The sequence below is a fragment of the Pseudophryne corroboree genome, chromosome 6, assembly GCF_028390025.1.
Source record: "Pseudophryne corroboree isolate aPseCor3 chromosome 6, aPseCor3.hap2, whole genome shotgun sequence".
NCBI classification, from domain to species: Eukaryota; Metazoa; Chordata; class Amphibia; order Anura; family Myobatrachidae; genus Pseudophryne; species Pseudophryne corroboree.
The window spans coordinates 142,884,622-142,903,280 of NC_086449.1; the positions used below are offsets into that span (position 1 = coordinate 142,884,622).

General features: G+C 48.5%; 1 protein-coding gene across 1 annotated transcript in view; it reads right to left on the reverse strand.

Moving 5' to 3' along the window:
• CKAP2L (cytoskeleton associated protein 2 like) overlaps positions 1–18,659 on the reverse strand; it is a 66,541-nt gene that overhangs the window by 26,561 nt on the left and 21,321 nt on the right. Inside the window, exon 4 of the mRNA XM_063931957.1 lies at positions 3,744–4,888. Coding sequence (XP_063788027.1) covers positions 3,744–4,888 — 1,145 coding nt within the window. The remainder of the gene's footprint in view (positions 1–3,743; positions 4,889–18,659) is intronic.

Below are 18,659 nucleotides of genomic sequence, written 5' to 3' on the forward strand. Positions count from 1 at the left end.
GTGCAATGTGTGGGAGCAATGGCGCGCAGCATTACTGCTGCGCGCTTACCTCAGGGAAGATCTGAAATCTTCTGCCGCCTTTGAAGTATTCTTTCTTCTTATACTCACCCGGCTTCTATCTTCCGGCTCTGTGAGGAGGACGGCGGCGCGGCTCTGGGACGAACGGCGGGGGGAGACCTGCGTTCCGATCCCTCTGGAGCTAATGGTGTCCAGTAGCCTAAGAAGCAGAGCCCATCACTTAAGTAGGTCTGCTTCTCTCTCCCTCAGTCCCACGATGCAGGGAGCCTGTTGCCAGCAGTGGTCCCTGAAAATAAAAAACCTAACAAAATTCTTTTATCAGAGAAACTCAGTAGAGCTCCCCTGTAGTGCACCCATTCTCCTCTGGGCACAGAATCTAACTGAGGTCTGGAGGAGGGGCATAATAGAGGGAGGAGCCAGTGCACACCCATAATAAAAGTTCTTTATAGTGCCCATGTCTCCTGCGGAGCCCGTCTATACCCCATGGTCCTTACGGAGTCCCCAGCATCCTCTAGGACGCAAGAGAAAATAAAGCATCCAGTATTTACCCTGCAGAGAAACAATAAAACCCACCCAAATCTACCTCTCTCTGCACATGTTATATCTGCCTCCCCTGCAGTTCACATGGGTTTGCCCAACTGCTAACAAACTTGCTACTGCGATCAACTCTGAATTACACCTCCATTACCCTTAATTTCAAGAATAAAAAAAAAAAAAACACATCAAAACAACCTCAGAATAGTCACATCACTCAACCCAAAATGCACCCTTACTTTCTCCAGAATAGCCCCATCTGCCCTCAGTCATTTACTTTCTGCAAAATTCACCCACATGTAATCAAACCTAACAGGTTCTGGGACTTGTGTAAAATAACAAATGTTTAATCTTTCCATAAATATAATTTCCATGGATAAAAAGCACAAACAATTTTTCTTTTAAATATTCCCCTCGTCTACTGCGGTATATTATCATCATCATCATCATCCTTTATTTATATGGCGCCACAAGGGTTCTGCAGCGCCCAATTACAGAGTACATATGCACATAATCAAAACAGGAAAACAGTAACTTACAGTTGAAGACAATATAGGACAAGTACAGGGTAAACTAAGCATAACTACACCAGTAAATGACAGAGATAAGTTCCAGGTGGCCAAAAAACTGCGGGATTTGGGCAGTTGAGGATTATTAAAGTAAGAAAAGTATAAGCACATGAGGGAAGAGCTTACATTCTAAGGGGAGGGGTAGACAGACAGGGGTGACACAGATGGGGTACATAGAGAGCGTGGAACAGAGGGTTAGGATGAGATTTGTCTGGGTTTGGTAAAGAAATGGGTCTTAAGAGCCCGTTTGAAGTTTTGTAGAGAGGTGGAGAGTCTGAGGGGGAGAGGTAAAGAATTCCAGAGGAAGGGAGCAGCACGTGAAAAATCTTGGAGATAGGAGTGGGAGGAAGTAACCAGAAGACAGAAGAGTCCGCGTGCATTAGCAGAGCGAAGAAGACAGGTGGGAGAGTAAAGGGAGATAAAGTCAGAGATATAAATGGGAGAGGAGTGGGTAAGTGCTTCGTAAGCGAGTGTGAGAAGTTTGAATTGGATTCTGAAAGGGAAGGGGAGCCAGTGAAGAGCTTGTAGGAGAGGGGAGGTGGACGTAGTGCATTTGGTGAGGAAGATGAGCCGGGCAGCAGCACTGAGGATAGATTGGAGTGGAGAGAGGTAATTGTCAGGGAGGCCAGTTAGGAGGAGATTGCAGTAGTCCAGTCTGGAAATAATCAGTGAGTGAATAATGATCTTCGTGGCATCCTGGGTGAGAAAAGGTCTGATCCTGGAAATGTTTTTGAGATGAAAATGGCAGGTTTGTGAGAGGTGCTGAATGTGTGGTTTGAAGGAGAGGGAGGAGTCAAGGATTACACCAAGATAGCGTACTTGGGGGCTAGAGGAGATAGTCATGCCATCAATGGATAATTAGATTGTGGGAGGTGAGGTTGTGCGGGAGGGTGGGAAGATGATCAGCTCAGTCTTAGACATGTTGAGTTTAAGAAAGCGCTGGGACATCCAGGAAGAGATAGCAGAAAGACATTTGGATGTACGAGTGAGGAGAGACGTGGAGAGATCAGGGGAGGAAAGGTAGATTTGAGTGTCATCAGCATAGAGGTGATACTGGAAGTTAAAAGAACTAATGAGTTCACCTAAAGAGGACGTATAGAGAGAGAAAAGGAGAGGACCGAGTACAGAGCCTTGGGGGCCACCAACAGTTAGTGGAAGTGGGGGCGAGGTAGCATCATGAGAGGAGACAGAGAAGGAATGATCAGAGAGGTAGGAGGACAGCCAGGACAGGGCAGTATCACGCAGACCAAGAGAGTGAAGGATTTGCAGAAGGAGAGGGTGGTCCACAGTGTCAAAAGCAGCAGAGAGGTCAAGAAGAATAAGAATAGAGTAGTGGCCCTTAGATTTGGCTGCATGGAGGTCATTGCAGACTTTTGTGAGGGCAGTTTCAGTGGAGTGGAGAGAACGGAAACCAGACTGGAATGGGTCAAGCAGTGAGTGAGAGTAAAGAAAGGCAGTGAGGCGATTATAGACAATACGCTCAAGAAGTTTAGAGGCAAAAGGGAGGAAAGAGATGGTTCGATAGTTGGAGAGAGTGTTAGGATCAAGGGTAGGTTTTTTAAGAATAGGGGAGACAAGTGCATGCTTGAAGGCAGAGGGGACCGTGCCTGATGAGAGGGAGAGATTGAGAAGGTGGGCAAGATGGGAACAGGCAGAAGGAGAGAGATAGCGGAGGAGGTGATACAACAATAACAAAGGAGAATCATCCCTGGGGTATTGCTCCTGGTATACCCTCATTCTCTAAGTGTAAAGCAGCAACACATTATGCAGCGCTGGCGAATGAGATTATCAACAGATACACCATACGTCCCATTATACTAAAGGTTATGAAAGGAGTGTGAAAACTGTTACTTAGATGAGGCATTTTGCATTTGTTAGACATTTACATCATCTTCATCAGGCTACTGACAAGTTCCAGCCATTCAGTCTGATTGCCTAAGGAACACTATGCCAAAACTGGGGACAGGTCTCTGGACATCTGGGAGTCAGGCGTAAAAACACACACAATGACCATCGCCACCAGTACTTACTACCAAGAGCTGTTAAAATTCAATTTAAAAAAGGTCAGGTGAGATAACTAAATGAATCCATTTGCGCTAAATTGGCAAACTAAACAACCATCAGGCTAGCTTAATACTCTGAGCAACTTTGGGCCTGATTCAGATTTGTACTTTATTATACAGCCACAGGGAAGTGGCTGTGCAATACCACACAACTAAAATGCATACGCTGGGTCCAGGAATTCTGCATTCAATGACTCAGACCTTGGGCTCGGCGCTCCTACAAAACCGCAGTGACACGCCAGTGTTTTGTAAAACGGCCCCTGCTCCCAAAATGCTGCAGAGGACTGAGAACGGTCACACAGGACATGTTCTACACACGTGTGGAACACTTCCTGCACATGTGAAGGTCACCAAACATTGGATTTGTACATAGATCATTGGGTTTTTCAGCCTAGTTAGCCTGATATTGCAGCATATATGAGAGCATCATTCCACATTGCCATATTCAAGCCTACTGTAAAGATTAGAAAATCTGCTCCACAGAAGCCCCATGCTTGATTACTGGCCTCTAACAATCAGGAAAGAGGAGCATTACGATAGTGTGTACGTTTTATCATACTTGCGATCATCTGCAGTCATCCGAGGAGTGTGAGGTGTGATGTTGGTATCACCGGCTGCCAGGTTAGATGGTCTGGGGAAAGCAGTGGCTTCTTCAATATTATTAGTTACACATTGCTTTCTTTCTCTTTCATTGGTTTGTTTAAAGTCATCAACAAGGGGTCTAAACAGTGTTTTAGTACAGGCAGACAACCCCGTGCTTTTTAGTCCGACTGCTTGTTTATTCACCAGGTGTTGACTATCAGATGTTTTCATGGAGGTATAACTGAAACTGCGCGGTCTAATTTTTGGCACAGGATCATAGGTCATCTTTTTGTGTTCTGGACCAGCTGAAGAAGCAGACCGCATAGTGGAATTGGGTTTGCTAGTGCAAGTGGGATTTTGAGTGCTGTCTTTCACATGAACTGCATGCACACTTGCTGGTTGGTTTACATGTGAGCTATCAGTTCTCAATGATTTCATTCTTAAACTCCTTTCAATTGCACTCCTGTTAGGTGCCGGCTGTTTGACAATAGAGACTCTGTGGTTATGCCCAGTGCTGGCAACAGGTATAGGTTTACCAGCGGTTGGCTGGGTCTTGGGTTCATGGACTGGTTGTTGGGTGGGAGCTCTGTTAGATAGGTTTCTAGTTACAGACTTTCTGCTATCCTGATATATCCTCTGCTCTCTTTTAATGGTACACTTGGACCGAATAGTGGTTACATCCCCCGATGCAGCTGGTCTTCTATGAGAAAGTGAGGTCTTCTCTCTCGGACAGATTTCATGTTTCTCCACATGACGACTCAGGGATAAAATGACTGTTGATCTGCCGTCTGCCTCATCACATCTTTCAGCCTCATTCTCACAGGACTCTGGAGCTGCAGAAGACAATGTCTTGCCTGCTACACTTTTTACAATGTCCCTAGATTTGGTCTTTACAGAACGATCCGGCTGGTCAGGTCTCGCTCTAGGTAGACCAAGTTTAGATGGTACAGGGATTCTGGATAAAGTCTTATTCCCAAATCTACTGTCCAAGATGGATTGCTGGGCAGGTATTTTTCCTGTTTTTGCTCTATATGGAAGGGACGCAGTTTTTGAAGTTCTGTTCTTATTTTCTTGAAAACCAAATTGTGTGCCTTTATGGAAAACATCTCTCTTCTCACAAATCTACAAAATAAACAGAAAATACACACAATGCATTAGTGTTTAGATTTCTTCCCTTTTTAAATCTATCCCTGCATCCTTGGTGCAGGACTCAAAGAGACGCCATGTTGGGGGGGTGGAACATACAAGAACTTCCCCATTCTGGACTTTTCTGGCGATCTAAGGGCCTGATGCAGAGGTGTACACTAACGCTTTTGCAGCAGTGATCCAGTACGCAGCGAAAATATGCTAATGTTGTAGCCACCTGGAAATGGTTTCAGACGCTCACCGCTTAGCAAATATCAGCACCTGCGTATAAACATGTAGCGGTGGTTGCAGATCCTTTGATAATTCCAGTAGCTCTACGGTTGCTCAGAAGGGCCACGGGAAATAATGGCGCCATGTTTTCTGCATAAAAGATCACAGATGGTGGCTGAAATATGCCCCAAACAAATTGCGACATGCCTGCGTTTTTGCTGCCACTCCCTACAACCACCTCCAAACAGTCCCTGACTGTCAATTTGCGAATAAATCCTCATTGTGAGTGACTTTGGAAAAGGTACATTGGCGCGAGCGCAGTGCCACCATATGCTCAGTTGGACGATAATTACTTATCTGTGTAAATATTAGCACTGAATTAGGCTCTTAGTTACAACACTGAAAACCAGAAACATTAGATACCGTATAATACAAATAGCAATCACCATAGGTATTTCCTATCCTCCAGTAAACAAACCGGTGAAAAAAGGAGATTTATGGTAAGACTTAGCATGGTTAAATTTCTTTCTGCGAGGTACACTGGATTCCACAGGGAATAACATCGGGGGTGTAGAGTTGGATCTTGATCCGAAGCATCAACAGGCTAAAGCTTTGACTGTTCCCAGGATGCACTGCACCGCCTTCTCTATAGCCCTGCCTCCAGGCACTGGAACTCAGTTTTGTTAACCAGTCCAATGCAGTAGCAGGTAAAAGAGACGACAGTTAGCCACATAGACCCACATTCTCATGACAGGAGAAGGTACCAGCGGCTAATGCCATACAAAACCAAAGAAGCTAAGTGCGTCAGGGTGGGCGCCCTGTGGAATCCAGCGTACCTCGCAGAAAGAGATTTAACAATGGTAAGTCTTACCATAAATCTCCTTTTCTGCAGCAGGGTACACTGGTAATCCACAGGGAATAACATCGGGGATGTCCTAAAGCAGTTCCTTATGGGAGGGGACGCACTGAAGCGGGCACAAGAACCCAGCGTCCAAAGGAAGCATCCTCAGAGGTGGAAGTATCAAAGGCATTGAACCTAATGAACGTGTTCACTGAGAACCACGTAGCCGCCTTGCACAATTGTTCTAGGGACGCGCCACGGCAGGCCGCCCAAGAAGGTCCAACAGACCGAGTAGAATGGGCCTTGATAGCAGCAGGAGCTGGAAGTCCAGCCTGTGCATAAGCTTGTGCAATCACCATTCTAATCCATCTGGCCAAAGTTTGCTTATTTGCAGGTCAGCCACGCTTGCGAAAACCAAAAAAAGGACAAAGAGAATCAGATCTCCTAAGAGAGGCGGTTCTCTTCACATAGATACGGAGAGAGCACGTACCACATCCAAAGACCGCTCTTTGGAGGACAAACCAGGAGAGATAAAGGCCGGAACCACAAACTCTTGGTTAAGGTAGAAAGACGACACCACCTTAGGTAGATAACCAGGGCAAGTTTTAAGAATCGCACGGTCAAAAATCAGAAAGGGTGACCGTCAGGATAAAGCACCCAAGTCTGAAACCTGTCGAGCAGAGGCAATAGCCAGCAAAAATAAGTCCTTAAGCGTAAGCCATTTAAGGTCTACAGTCTCAAGAGGTTCAAATGGAGACTCTTGTAATGCATTCAGAACAACGGACAAATCCCAAGGAGCCACAGGAGGGACATAGGGAGGCTGAATCCGTAAAACACCCTGAGTGAAAGTATGAACGTCAGGCAGAGACGCAATTTTTCTCTGAAACCACACAGACCAGGCTGAAATATGAACCTTGAGGGAGGCCAAACGAAGGCATAAGTCCAGGCCCTGTTGCAGAAAAACCAAAAGTTTGGCAGTACTGAACTTGTATGCATCATAATTCTTAGCCGCACACCAGGTGAAGTAAGAATTCCAGACCCTACAAAAAATCCGAGCCGAAGCTGGTTTAGGGCTTTCAACATAGTTTGAATGACCGCCTCAGGAAATCCTTTGGCCCTCAGGAGTGAAGCTTCAAGAGCCATACCGTCAAAGTCAGTGGAGCCAGATCCTGGTAGACACAAGGGCCCTGTATGAGGAGGTCTGAGCGTTGAGGAAGTAGAAGAGGACGCTCTATCGAGAGACCCTGCAGGTCTGAGAACCAATGCAGACTGGGCCACGCTGGAGCGATTAGAAGTAGTATTCCTCCTTCTTGTTTGAACTTCCTTATTACCCTGGGCAAGAGTGAAAACGGAGGGAACACGTACAGCAGCCGAAAGTTCCATGGAATTGCCAGTGTGTCCACGAACGCTGCTTGAGGATCCCTTGTCCTTGTTCCGAAGACCGGAACCTTGCGATTGTGTCGAGATGCCATCAGGTCTACATCTGGTAGGCTCCACTTGTCCACGAGGAGTTGAAAGACTTCTGGATGAAGGGTCCACTCTCCGGCGTGTACGTCCCGACGACTGAGGAAGTCCGCTTCCCAGTTGAGGACCCCCAGAATGAACACTGCCGATATGGCTGGCAGATGTCTTTCCACCCATTGAAGAATCTTGGACACTTCCAACATCGCCATGCGGCTTCGAGTGCCACCTTGATGATTTATGTACGCCACTGTGGTGGCATTGTCCGACTGTACTTGAACAGGCCTGTTCTGTGCCAGATGCTGGCAAGATTCAGAGCATTGAACACTGGCCGCATCTCCAGAATATTTATCGGGAGAAGAGATTCCTCCCTGGTCCACCAACCCTGAAGAGAGTGTTGCTCCAAGACAGTGCCCCAACCCCGCAGACTGGCATCCGTCGTTAGGAGAACCCAGTTGGAGAACCAGGAGGGATGACCCCTGCTCAATTGTTGGTCCTGTAGCCACCAACTCAGTGACAGACAAACCTCCGGAGTCAAGGAGATCATGTGAGATCTGATCCGGTGAGGCAGGCCGTCCAACTTGGAAAGGATTAACCTCTGCAAAGGGCGGGAATGAAACAGAGCGTACTCCACCATGTCGAAAGCCGACACCATGAGACCTAGTACTTGCATCGCCGAGTGTATCAACACTCTTGGGCGAGAGAGGAAGTATCTTATCTTGTCCTGGAGTTTTAGGACCTTCTCCGGAGACAAGAACAAACGTTGGTTATGGGTGTCCATGGCTGCCTCCAGGTGCACAATGTTCTGAGCAGGGACCAGCGAGGATTTCTTCCAATTGATGAGCCATCCGTTGGCTTGTAGGATTTGAACCATCAGTTCTAGATGACAGATGAGCACCTCTGGGGAGTTCGCCAGGATCAGCAAGTCGTCCAGATATGGCAAGATCCTGATGCCTTAACGATGGAGAACAGCCGTCATGACTGCCATGACCTTGGTGAAGATCAGAGGAACTGTGGTCAGTCCAAAAGGCAAGGCTGATGCGACATGGCAATAGGTATGTGTAGGTAAGCATCCTGTATGTCCAGGGATACCATATCGTCCCTGGGCTTCAAAGCAAGAACAATAGAGCGAAAGAGTTTCCATACGGTATGTAGATACCTTCACAAATTTGTTCAAAGACTTGAGGTTGGGAATGGGCCGGGAGGTTCCATTCGGCTTCGGAACTAGGAACAGCGTGGAAAAGTACCCCCTGCCCCTCTGAGACAAAGACACCGGAACTACCACTCCTGTGTCCAGGAGGGATTGTAGTACCAATTTTAAAAGTTTGGCTTTTAACGGATCAGAAGGGATAATTGTCAAGCAAAACTGGCTAGGGGGACGTGTCTTGAAAGAGATGGAGTATCTGTGAGTGACGACTTCCCTCACCCAGGCTTCTGAAGTGGTTTGTAACCATACCTGGGAAAACAGCAGAAGTCGGCCTCCCACCCTGGAGTCCCTCAGGGTTAAACCCGCCCAGTCATGCAGCAGGCTTGCGTGGTTTGGCAGCAGGCGGACGGGCAGCCCAAGAACGTTTAGGTTTGGGCTTAGAGGTTTTGGAAGTGCAAGCCTGTTTCGGGTACACCTGACCCTTTGCTTTACTTGGAGATCGAAAGGAACGAAAGGAGGTACTTTTAGCCTTTGGAGTCGAAGGACTAGTACTTGGCAGAAATGCAATCTCAGCAGATGCAAAGTCAGCAACAATCTTGTTCAAATCTTCCCCAAATAGTATGTCACCCTTAAAAGGGATCACCTCCAAGGTCTTTTTAGAATCCAGGTCTACTGACCAGGACCACAACCACAGAATCCGGCGAGCCAGAATGGACGTAGTAGACGCTTTGGCCGCCAGAACACGGCATCAGAGGCCGCCTCCCGAATGTAATGAGAGGCTATGGTAATAAATGAAAGACACCGTCTGGCATTATCAGAAAAATTCAGAGGTAGCTCTGCCTCAACAGCTTGAACCCAGGCTTCAATAGCCTTCGCAGCCCAAGAGGCCACTATAGTGGGTCTATGTACAGCACCTGCAAGAGTGTAAATAAACTTCAAGCAACCCTCCACACGCTTATCCGTCGGTTCCTTCAAAGAGGTGATGGTAGTGACAGGCAGAAGACACAAGACGAGCTACATGCGAGTCCACCAGTGGTGTTGTTTCCCAAATCTTACGTAACTCTGCAGAGAGGGGATAACGAGCTAGCATCTTTTTAGACAGGGAGAATTTCTTTCTTCTCCCAGGATTCCTGACGAATGTCAACTAAATGGTCAGAATGTGGCAAAACTAATTTAGTAACCTTCTGACGTTTGAACTTATCAGGTTTCTTAGACGTATCTGGAGGGTCAGTTTCGTCAACAATTTATACCCCATCTTCATCGGATGAAGTATCTGAAACATGAGTGGATTGTGAGGAAGAAATGGCCCGCTTACGATGACCCTTTGGTCCTAGGAGGGCGAGGGTTAGGCTTTTGGTTAACCAAAGACTGATTTAACTGCTGTAACTGAGTCGACAGAGCATCCGCCCATGGCGGATTTACGACAGGGACAATATGTGATTGTAATGCCACAGGGGGCGTAAGTCTAGTTACTAGCTAGTCAGTAAATTATACAAAGCAGCTCAAGGTGGGTTTTGGTGTGCCACCGATGCTGCAGACTGACTGAGGGGTACAGAACCCCCGATACCTGGACCCTCAGTTGGAATATTTTCCTCAGATAAATCAGCGGCGTCAGCACTGCATGACGCAGGATCAGCCACGGATCTCCCGCCCTGTGTAGCAGACATTATTTGGAAAACGTAGCCTTAGGGCTTAACAGTACAATATACCCAGACACAGTACCTGACAAAAAAACCCTGTGGAGTGTGACTGCAAATGCAGAACACAAACAGAGAATTTAAGTGGTATATGGTGACTGAAATGCACAGATAAAATAAAATTTTACACTTACCGGTAAATCTATTTCTCGTAGTCCGTAGAGGTTGCTGGGACTCCGTAAGGACCATGGGGAATAGACGGGCTCCGCAGGAGGCATGGGCACTTTAAGAAAGACTTTGGACTCTGGGTGTGCACTGGCTCCTCCCTCTATGCCCCTCCTTCAGACCACAGTTAGAGAAACTGTGCCCAGAGGAGATGGACAGTACGAGGAAAGGATTTTGGGAATCCCAGGGCAAGATTCATACCAGCCACACCAATCACACTGTATAACTTGTGATAACTACCCAGTTAATAGTATGAACAAACAACATAGTCTCGGTATAAACCGATGAAACTAAAACATGACCCTTATGTAAGCAATAACTATATACAAGTCTTGCAGAAGAAGTCCGCACTTGGGACGGGCACCCAGCATCCTCTACGGACTACGAGAAATAGATTTACCGGTAAGTGTAAAATCTTATTTTCTCTAACGTCCTAGAGGATGCTGGGACTCCGTATGGACCATGGGGATTATACCAAAGCTCCCAAACGGGCGGCAGAGTGCGGATGACTCTGCAGCACCGATTGAGCAAACAGGAGGTCCTCCTCAGCCAGGGTATCAAATTTATAGAACTTTGCAAAGGTATTTGACCCCGACCAAGTAGCTGCTCGGCACAACTGTAATGCCGAGACCCCCTCGGGCAGCCGCCCAAGACGAGCCCACCTTCCTAGTGGAATGGGCCTTAACCGATTTAGGAAATGGCAATCCAGCCGTAGAATGCGCCTGCTGAATCGTGTTACAGATCCAGCGAGCAATAGTCTGCTTTGAAGCAGGCGCACCAACTTTGCTGGCTGCATACAGAACAAACAGCGCTTCAGTTTTCCTAACCCTCGCTGTTCTGGCCACATAAATCTTCAAAGCCCTCACCACATCAAGGGACTCGGAATCCTCCAAGTCCCGTGTAGCCACAGGCACGACAATAGGTTGATTCATATGAAAAGAAGAGACCACTTTAGGCAGAAATTGAGGACGAGTCCTCAATTCTGCCCTATCCACGTGGAAAACCAGATAGGGGCTTTTATGTGACAAAGCCGCTAATTCCGAAACACGCCTCGAGGAAGCCAAGGCCAACAACATGACCACTTTCCAAGTGAGATATTTCAACTCCACTGTTGTGAGTGGTTCAAACCAAGGTGACTTGAGGAAACTTAATACCACATTAAGATCCCACGGCGCCACCGGAGGTACAAAAAGGAGGCTGAATATGCAGCACCCCCTTCACGAATGTCTGTACTTCAGGAAGAGAAGCCAATTCCTTTTGAAAGAAAATGGATAAGGCTGACATTTGGACCTTTATGGACCCTAATTTTAGGCCCAAAGTCACACCTGTTTGCAGGAAGTGAAGCAGACGACCCAAATGGAACTCCTCCGTAGGAGCCGTCCTGGCCTCACACCAAGAAACATATTTTCGCCATATACGGTGATAATGTTTCAATGTCACGTCCTTCCTAGCCTTGATCAGGGTAGGAATGACCTCCTCCGGAATACCTTTTTTCGCTAGGATCCGGCGTTCAACCGCCATGCCGTCAAACGCAGCCGCGGTAAGTCTTGGAACAGACAGGGCCCCTGCTGCAGCAGGTCCTGTCATAGAGGAAGAGGCCACGGATCTTCTGTGAGCAACTCTTGCAGATCCGGATACCAAGTCCTTCGTGGCCAATCTGGAACAATGAGGATTGTTCTTACTCTTCTTAGTCTTATTATTCTCAACACCTTGGGTATGAGAGGTAGAGGAGGGAACACTTAGACCGATCTGAACACCCAAGGTGTCACTAGAGTGTCCATCGCTACCGCCTGAGGGTCTCTTGACCTGGCGCAATACCGCCTTAGCTTTTTGTTGAGACGGGACGCCATCATGTCTATCTGAGGCCGTCCCCACCGTCCCACGATCTGTGCGAAGACTTCTTGATGAAGTCCCCACTCTCCCGGATGCAGGTCGTGCCTGCTGAGGAAGTCCGCTTCCCAGTTGTCCACCCCCGGGATGAATACAGCTGATAGGGCGCTTACATGGCCTTCCGCTCAGCGAAGAATTCTGGTCGCTTCTGCCATGGCTGCTCTGCTCCTTGTGCCGCCTTGGCGGTTTACATGAGCCACTGCTGTGACATTGTCTGACTGAATCAGAACCGGTTTGTCCCGAAGCAATGCCTCCGCCTGGCGTAGGGCGTTGTATATGGCCCTCAACTCCAGGACGTTGATGTGGAGACAAGTCTCTAGATTCGACCAGAGACCTTGGAAATTTGTTCCCAGTGTGACTGCTCCCCAACCTCGGAGGCTTGCGTCTGTGGTCACCAGGATCCAGTCCTGAATTCCGAACCTGCGGCCTTCTAAGAGGTGAGCACTGTGCAGCCACCACAGGAGAGATACCCTGGGCTCTGGGAGACAGGGTGATCCTCTGATGCATTTGTAAATGGGACCCGGACCATTTGTCCAGTAGATCCCATTGAAAGGTCCTCGCATGGAACCTTCCGAAGGGGATGGCCTCGTACGATGCCACCATCTTACCCAGGACACGTGTGCAGTGATGCACTGAAACCTTTTTAGCTTTAATAGGTTCCTGACCAGGGCTATAAGCTCCTGAGCCTTTTCCATCGGAAGGAAAACCTTTTTCTGGTCTGTGTCTAGAATCAGACCCAGAAAGGTCAGGCGCGTTGTAGGGACTAGCTGGGACTTCGGTATATTGAGAATCCAGCCGTGCCCCTGCAACATCCTCACCGACAGCGGCACGCTGTCCAGCAACTTCTCCCGAGATCTCGCCTTTATGAGGAGATCGTCCAAGTATGGGATAATTGTGACACCCTGCTTGCGCAGGAGCACCATCATTTCCGCCATTACCTTGGTGAAAATTCTCGGGGCTGTGGAAAGCCCAAACGGCAACGTCTGAAATTGGTAATGACAGTCCTGTACTGCAAATCTCAGGAACGCCTGGTGAGGAGGGAAAATCGGAACATGAAGGTATGCATCCTTTATGTCCAGGGACACCATCCAATCCCCCCCCTCCAGGCTGGCGATGACCGCTCTGAGCGATTCCATCTTGAACTTGAACTTTTTCAAGTACAAGTTCAGGGATTTTAGATTCAAAATGGGCCTGACCGAACCGTCTGGTTTCGGGACCACAAACAGGGTTGAGTAATACCCCTTTCCTTGCTGGAGAAGAGGAACTTTGACTATCACCTGTTGAAGATACAATTTTTGAATTGCAGTCAACACTAACTCCCTCTCTGACGGGGAAGCTGGCAGAGCCGATTTGAAAAACCGGTGAGGAGGAACGTCTTCGAATTCCAGCCTGTATCCCTGAGAAACAAACAATCTCTATAGCCCAGGAATCCACCTGTGAGTGAACCCAGACCTGGCTGAAAAATCGAAGACGTGCCCCCACTTGAGCTGACTCCCCCCGGGAAGCCCCAGCGCCATGCGGTGGACTTTGCAGATGTAGGGGAGGACTTCAGCTCCTGGGAACTAGCTGCATGCAGCTTTTTTCCCTTGCCTTTTCCTCTGGCAAGGAAGGACGATCCCTTCTTGCTTTTATTGTAACGAAAGTACTGCATTTGATAATGAGGTGTCTTTTTAGTATGCTGCGGGGGGACATAAGATAAGAAATTCGATTTACCGGCCGTAGCAGTAGAGACAAGGTCCGAGAGGCCTTCTCCAAACAACTCCTCCCCCTTGTAAGGCAACGACTCCATATGCCGCTTTGAGTCGGCATCCCCCGTCCAGTCGGGTCCACAGGAGTCGCCTAGCAGAAATAGACCATATATAAAGCAGCATCTTTGATATGCTCTAGGGTCATTAGAATGGTATCCTTATCTAGGGTGTTAAGTTACGTAGATAAGGAATCTGTCCATGCTGCGACAGCACTACACACCCAGGCCGATGCCATAGCCGGTCTAACGATAGTACCGGAATGTGTGTAAATGTGCTTCATGGTAACCTCCTGCTTACGATCAGCAGGATCCTTGAGGGAAGCTGTAACCTGAGAAGGTAGTGCCACCTTCTTGGATAAGCGTGTCAGCGCCTTGTCTACCTTCGGCGAAGATTCCCATCGTATCCTGTCCTTTTGTGGAAAGGGATACGCCATAAGAATCCTTTTGGGAACTTGTAGTCTCCTATCTGGAGATTCCCAAGCCTTTTCGCACAAGTCGCTTAGTTCAAATGAGGATGGAAAAGTGACCTCAGGCTTTTTCCCTTTATACATGTGTACCCTCATGTCAGGGACAGGGGGTTCCTCAGTGATATGCAAAACCTCTTTCTCTGACGTCCTAAGTGGATGCTGGGGACTCCGTCAGGACCATGGGGATTAGCGGCTCCGCAGGAGACAGGGCACAAAAGTAAAAGCTTTAGGATCAGGTGGTGTGCACTGGCTCCTCCCCCTATGACCCTCCTCCAAGCCTCAGTTAGATTTTTGTGCCCGGCCGAGAAGGGTGCAATCTAGGTGGCTCTCCTAAAGAGCTGCTTAGAGTAAAAGTTTGTTAGGTTTTTTATTTTCAGTGAGTCCTGCTGGCAACAGGCTCACTGCTACGAGGGACTTAGGGGAGAGAAGTGAACTCACCTGCGTGCAGGATGGATTGGCTTCTTAGGCTACTGGACACCATTAGCTCCAGAGGGAGTCGGAACACAGGTCTCACCCTGGGGTTCGTCCCGGAGCCGCGCCGCCGACCCCCCTTGCAGATGCCGAAAAGTGAAGGTCCAGAAACGGCGGCAGAAGACTCTTCAGTCTTCATAAGGTAGCGCACAGCACTGCAGCTGTGCGCCATTGTTGTCAGCACACTTCATAGCAGCGGTCACTGAGGGTGCAGGGCGCTGGGGGGGGGGCGCCCTGGGCAGCAATGATAGTACCTTATTCTGGCTAAAAATACATCACATATAGCCCCTGGGGGCTATATGGATGTATTTAACCCCTGCCAGGTCTCAGAAAAACGGGAGAAGAAGCCCGCCGAAAAGGGGGCGGGGCCTATTCTCCTCAGCACACAGCGCCATTTTCCCTCACAGAAATGCTGGTGGGAAGGCTCCCAGGCTCTCCCCTGCACTGCACTACAGAAACAGGGTTAAAACAGAGAGGGGGGGCACTTATTTGGCGATATGTATATATATATTAAAATGCTATAAGGGAAAAACACTTATATAAAGGTTGTCCCTGTATAATTATAGCGTTTTTGGTGTGTGCTGGCAAACTCTCCCTCTGTCTCCCCAAAGGGCTAGTGGGGTCCTGTCCTCTATCAGAGCATTCCCTGTGTGTGTGCTGTGGGTCGGTACGTGTGTGTCGACATGTATGAGGACGATGTTGGTGAGGAGGCGGAGCAATTGCCTGAAATGGTGATGTCACTCTCTAGGGAGTCGACACCGGAATGGATGGCTTATTTAAGGAATTACGTGATAATGTCAACACGCTGCAAGGTCGGTTGACGACATGAGACGGCCGGCAAACAAATTAGTACCTGTCCAGGCGTCTCAAACACCGTCAGGGGCTGTAAAACGCTCATTTACCTCAGTCGGTCGACACAGACACTGACTCCAGTGTCGACGGTGAAGAAACAAACGTATTTTCCTTTAGGGCCACACGTTACATGTTAAGGGCAATGAAGGAGGTGTTACATATTTCTGATACTACAAGTACCACAAGAAGGGTATTATGTGGGGTGTGAAAAAACTACCTGTAGTTTTTCCTGAATCAGATAAATTAAATGAAGTGTGTGATGATGCGTGGGTTTCCCCCGATAGAAAATTATTGGCGGTATACCCTTTCCCGCCAGAAGTTAGGGCGCGTTGGGAAACACCCTTTAGGGTGGATAAGGCGCTCACACGCTTATCAAAACAAGTGGCGGTACCGTCTCCAGATAGGGCTGCCCTCAAGGAGCCAGCTGAGAGGCTGGAAAATATCCTAAAAAGGTATATACACACATACTGGTGTTATACTGCGACCAGCGATCGCCTCAGCCTGGATGTGCAGCGCTGGGGTGGCTTGGTCGGATTCCCTGACTGAAAATATTGATACCCTTGACAGGGACAGTATTTTATTGACTATAGAGAATTTAAAGGATGCATTTCTATATATGCGAGAAGTGCGATGTCCATATCTGCCAGAAGATGTTTATGGACACGACAGTGGTCAGGTGATGCAGATTCCAAACGGCACATGGAAATTGCCGTATAAAGGGGAGGAGTTATTTGGGGTCGGTCCATCGGACCTGGTGGCCTCGGCAACAGCTGGAAAATCCACCTTTTTTACCCCAAATCACATCTCAGCAGAAAAAGACACCGTCTTTTCAGCCTCAGTCCTTTCGTCCCCATAAGGGCAAGCGGGCAAAAGGCCAGCCATATCTGCCCAGGGATAGAGGAAAGGGAAGAAGACTGCAGCAGGCAGCCCATTCCCAGGAACAGAAGCCCTCCACAGCTTCTGCCAAGTCCTCAGCATGACGCTGGGGCCGTACAAGCGGACTCAAGTGCGGTGGGGGGTCGTCTCAAGAGTTTCAGCGCGTAGTGGGCTCACTCGCAAGTGGACCCCTGGATCCTACAAGTAGTATCCCAGGGGTACAGACTGGAGATTCGAGACGTCTCCCCCTCGCAGGCTCCTGATGTCTGCTTTACCAACGTCTTCCTCCGACAGGGAGGCAGTATTGGAAACAATTCACAAGCTGTATTCCCAGCAGGTGATAATCAAAGTACCCCTCCTACAACAAGGAAAGGGGTATTATTCCACACTATATTGTGGTACTGAAGCCAGACGGCTCGGTGAGACCTATTCTAAATGGGAAATCTTTGAACACTTACATACAAAGGTTCAAATCAAGATGGAGTCACTCAGAGCAGTGATAGCGAACCAGGAAGAAGGGGACTATATGGTGTCCCTGGACATCAAGGATGCTTACCTCCATGTCCCAAATTGCCCTTCTCACCAAGGGTACCTCAGGTTCGTGGTACGGAACTGTCACTATCAGTTTCAGACGCTGCCGTTTGGATTGTCCACGGCACCCCGGGTCTTTACCAAAGTAATGGCCGAGATGATGATTCTTCTTCAAAGAAAAGGCGTCTTAATTATCCCTTACTTGGACGATCTCCTGATAAGGGCAAGGTCCAGAGAACAGTTGGAAGTCGGAGTAGCACTATCTCAAGTAGTTCTACGACAGCATGGGTGGATTCTAAATATCCAAAATCGCAGCCGTTTCCGACGACACGTCTGCTGTTCCTAGGGATGGTTCTGGACACAGTCCAGAAAAAGGTGTTTCTCCCGAAGGAGAAAGCCAGGGAGTTATCCGAGCTAGTCAGGAACCTCCTAAAACCAGGAAAAGTGTCAGTGCATCATTGCACAAGAGTCCTGGGAAAAATGGTGGCTTATTACGAAGCGATTCCATTCGGCAGATTCCACGCAAGAACTTTTCAGTGGGATCTGCTGGACAAATGGTCCGGATCGCATTTTCAGATGCATCAGCGGATAACCCTATCTCCAAGGACAAGGGTGTCTCTCCTGTGGTGGTTACAGAGTGCTCATCTTCTAGAGGGCCGCAGATTCGGCATTCAGGATTGGATGCTGGTGACCACGGAGGCCAGCCTGAGAGGCTGGGGAGCAGTCACACAGGGAAAAAATTTCCAGGGAGTGTGATCAAGTCTGGAGATTTTTCTCCACATAAATATACTGGAGCTAAGGGCAATTTACAATGCTCTAAGCTTAGCAAGACCTCTGCTTCAAGGTCAGCCGGTATTGATCCAGTGGGACAACATCACGGCAGTCGCCCACGTAAACAGACAGGGCGGCACAAGAAGCAGGAGGGCAATGGCAGAAACTGCAAGGATTTTTCGCTGGGCGGAAAATCATGTGATAGCACTGTCAGCAGTGTTCATTCCGGGAGTGGACAACTGGGAAGCAGACTTCCTCAGCAGGCACAACCTCCACCCGGGAGAGTGGGGACTTCATCGGGAAGTCTTCCACATGATTGTGAACCGTTGGAAAAGACCAAAGGTGGACATGATGGCGTCCCGCCTGAACAAAAAACTGGACAAGTATTGCGCCAGGTCAAAAGACCCTCAGGCAATAGCTGTGGACGTTCTGGTAACACCGTGGGTGTACCAGTCGGTGTATGTCTTCCCTCCTCTGCTTCTCATACCCAAGGTTTTGAGAATTACAAGACGTAGAGGAGTAAGAACTATACTCGTGGCTTCGGATTGGCCAAGAAGGACTTGGTACCCGGAACTTCAAGAGGACTCATGGCCTCTGCCGCTAAGAAGGGACTTGCTTCAG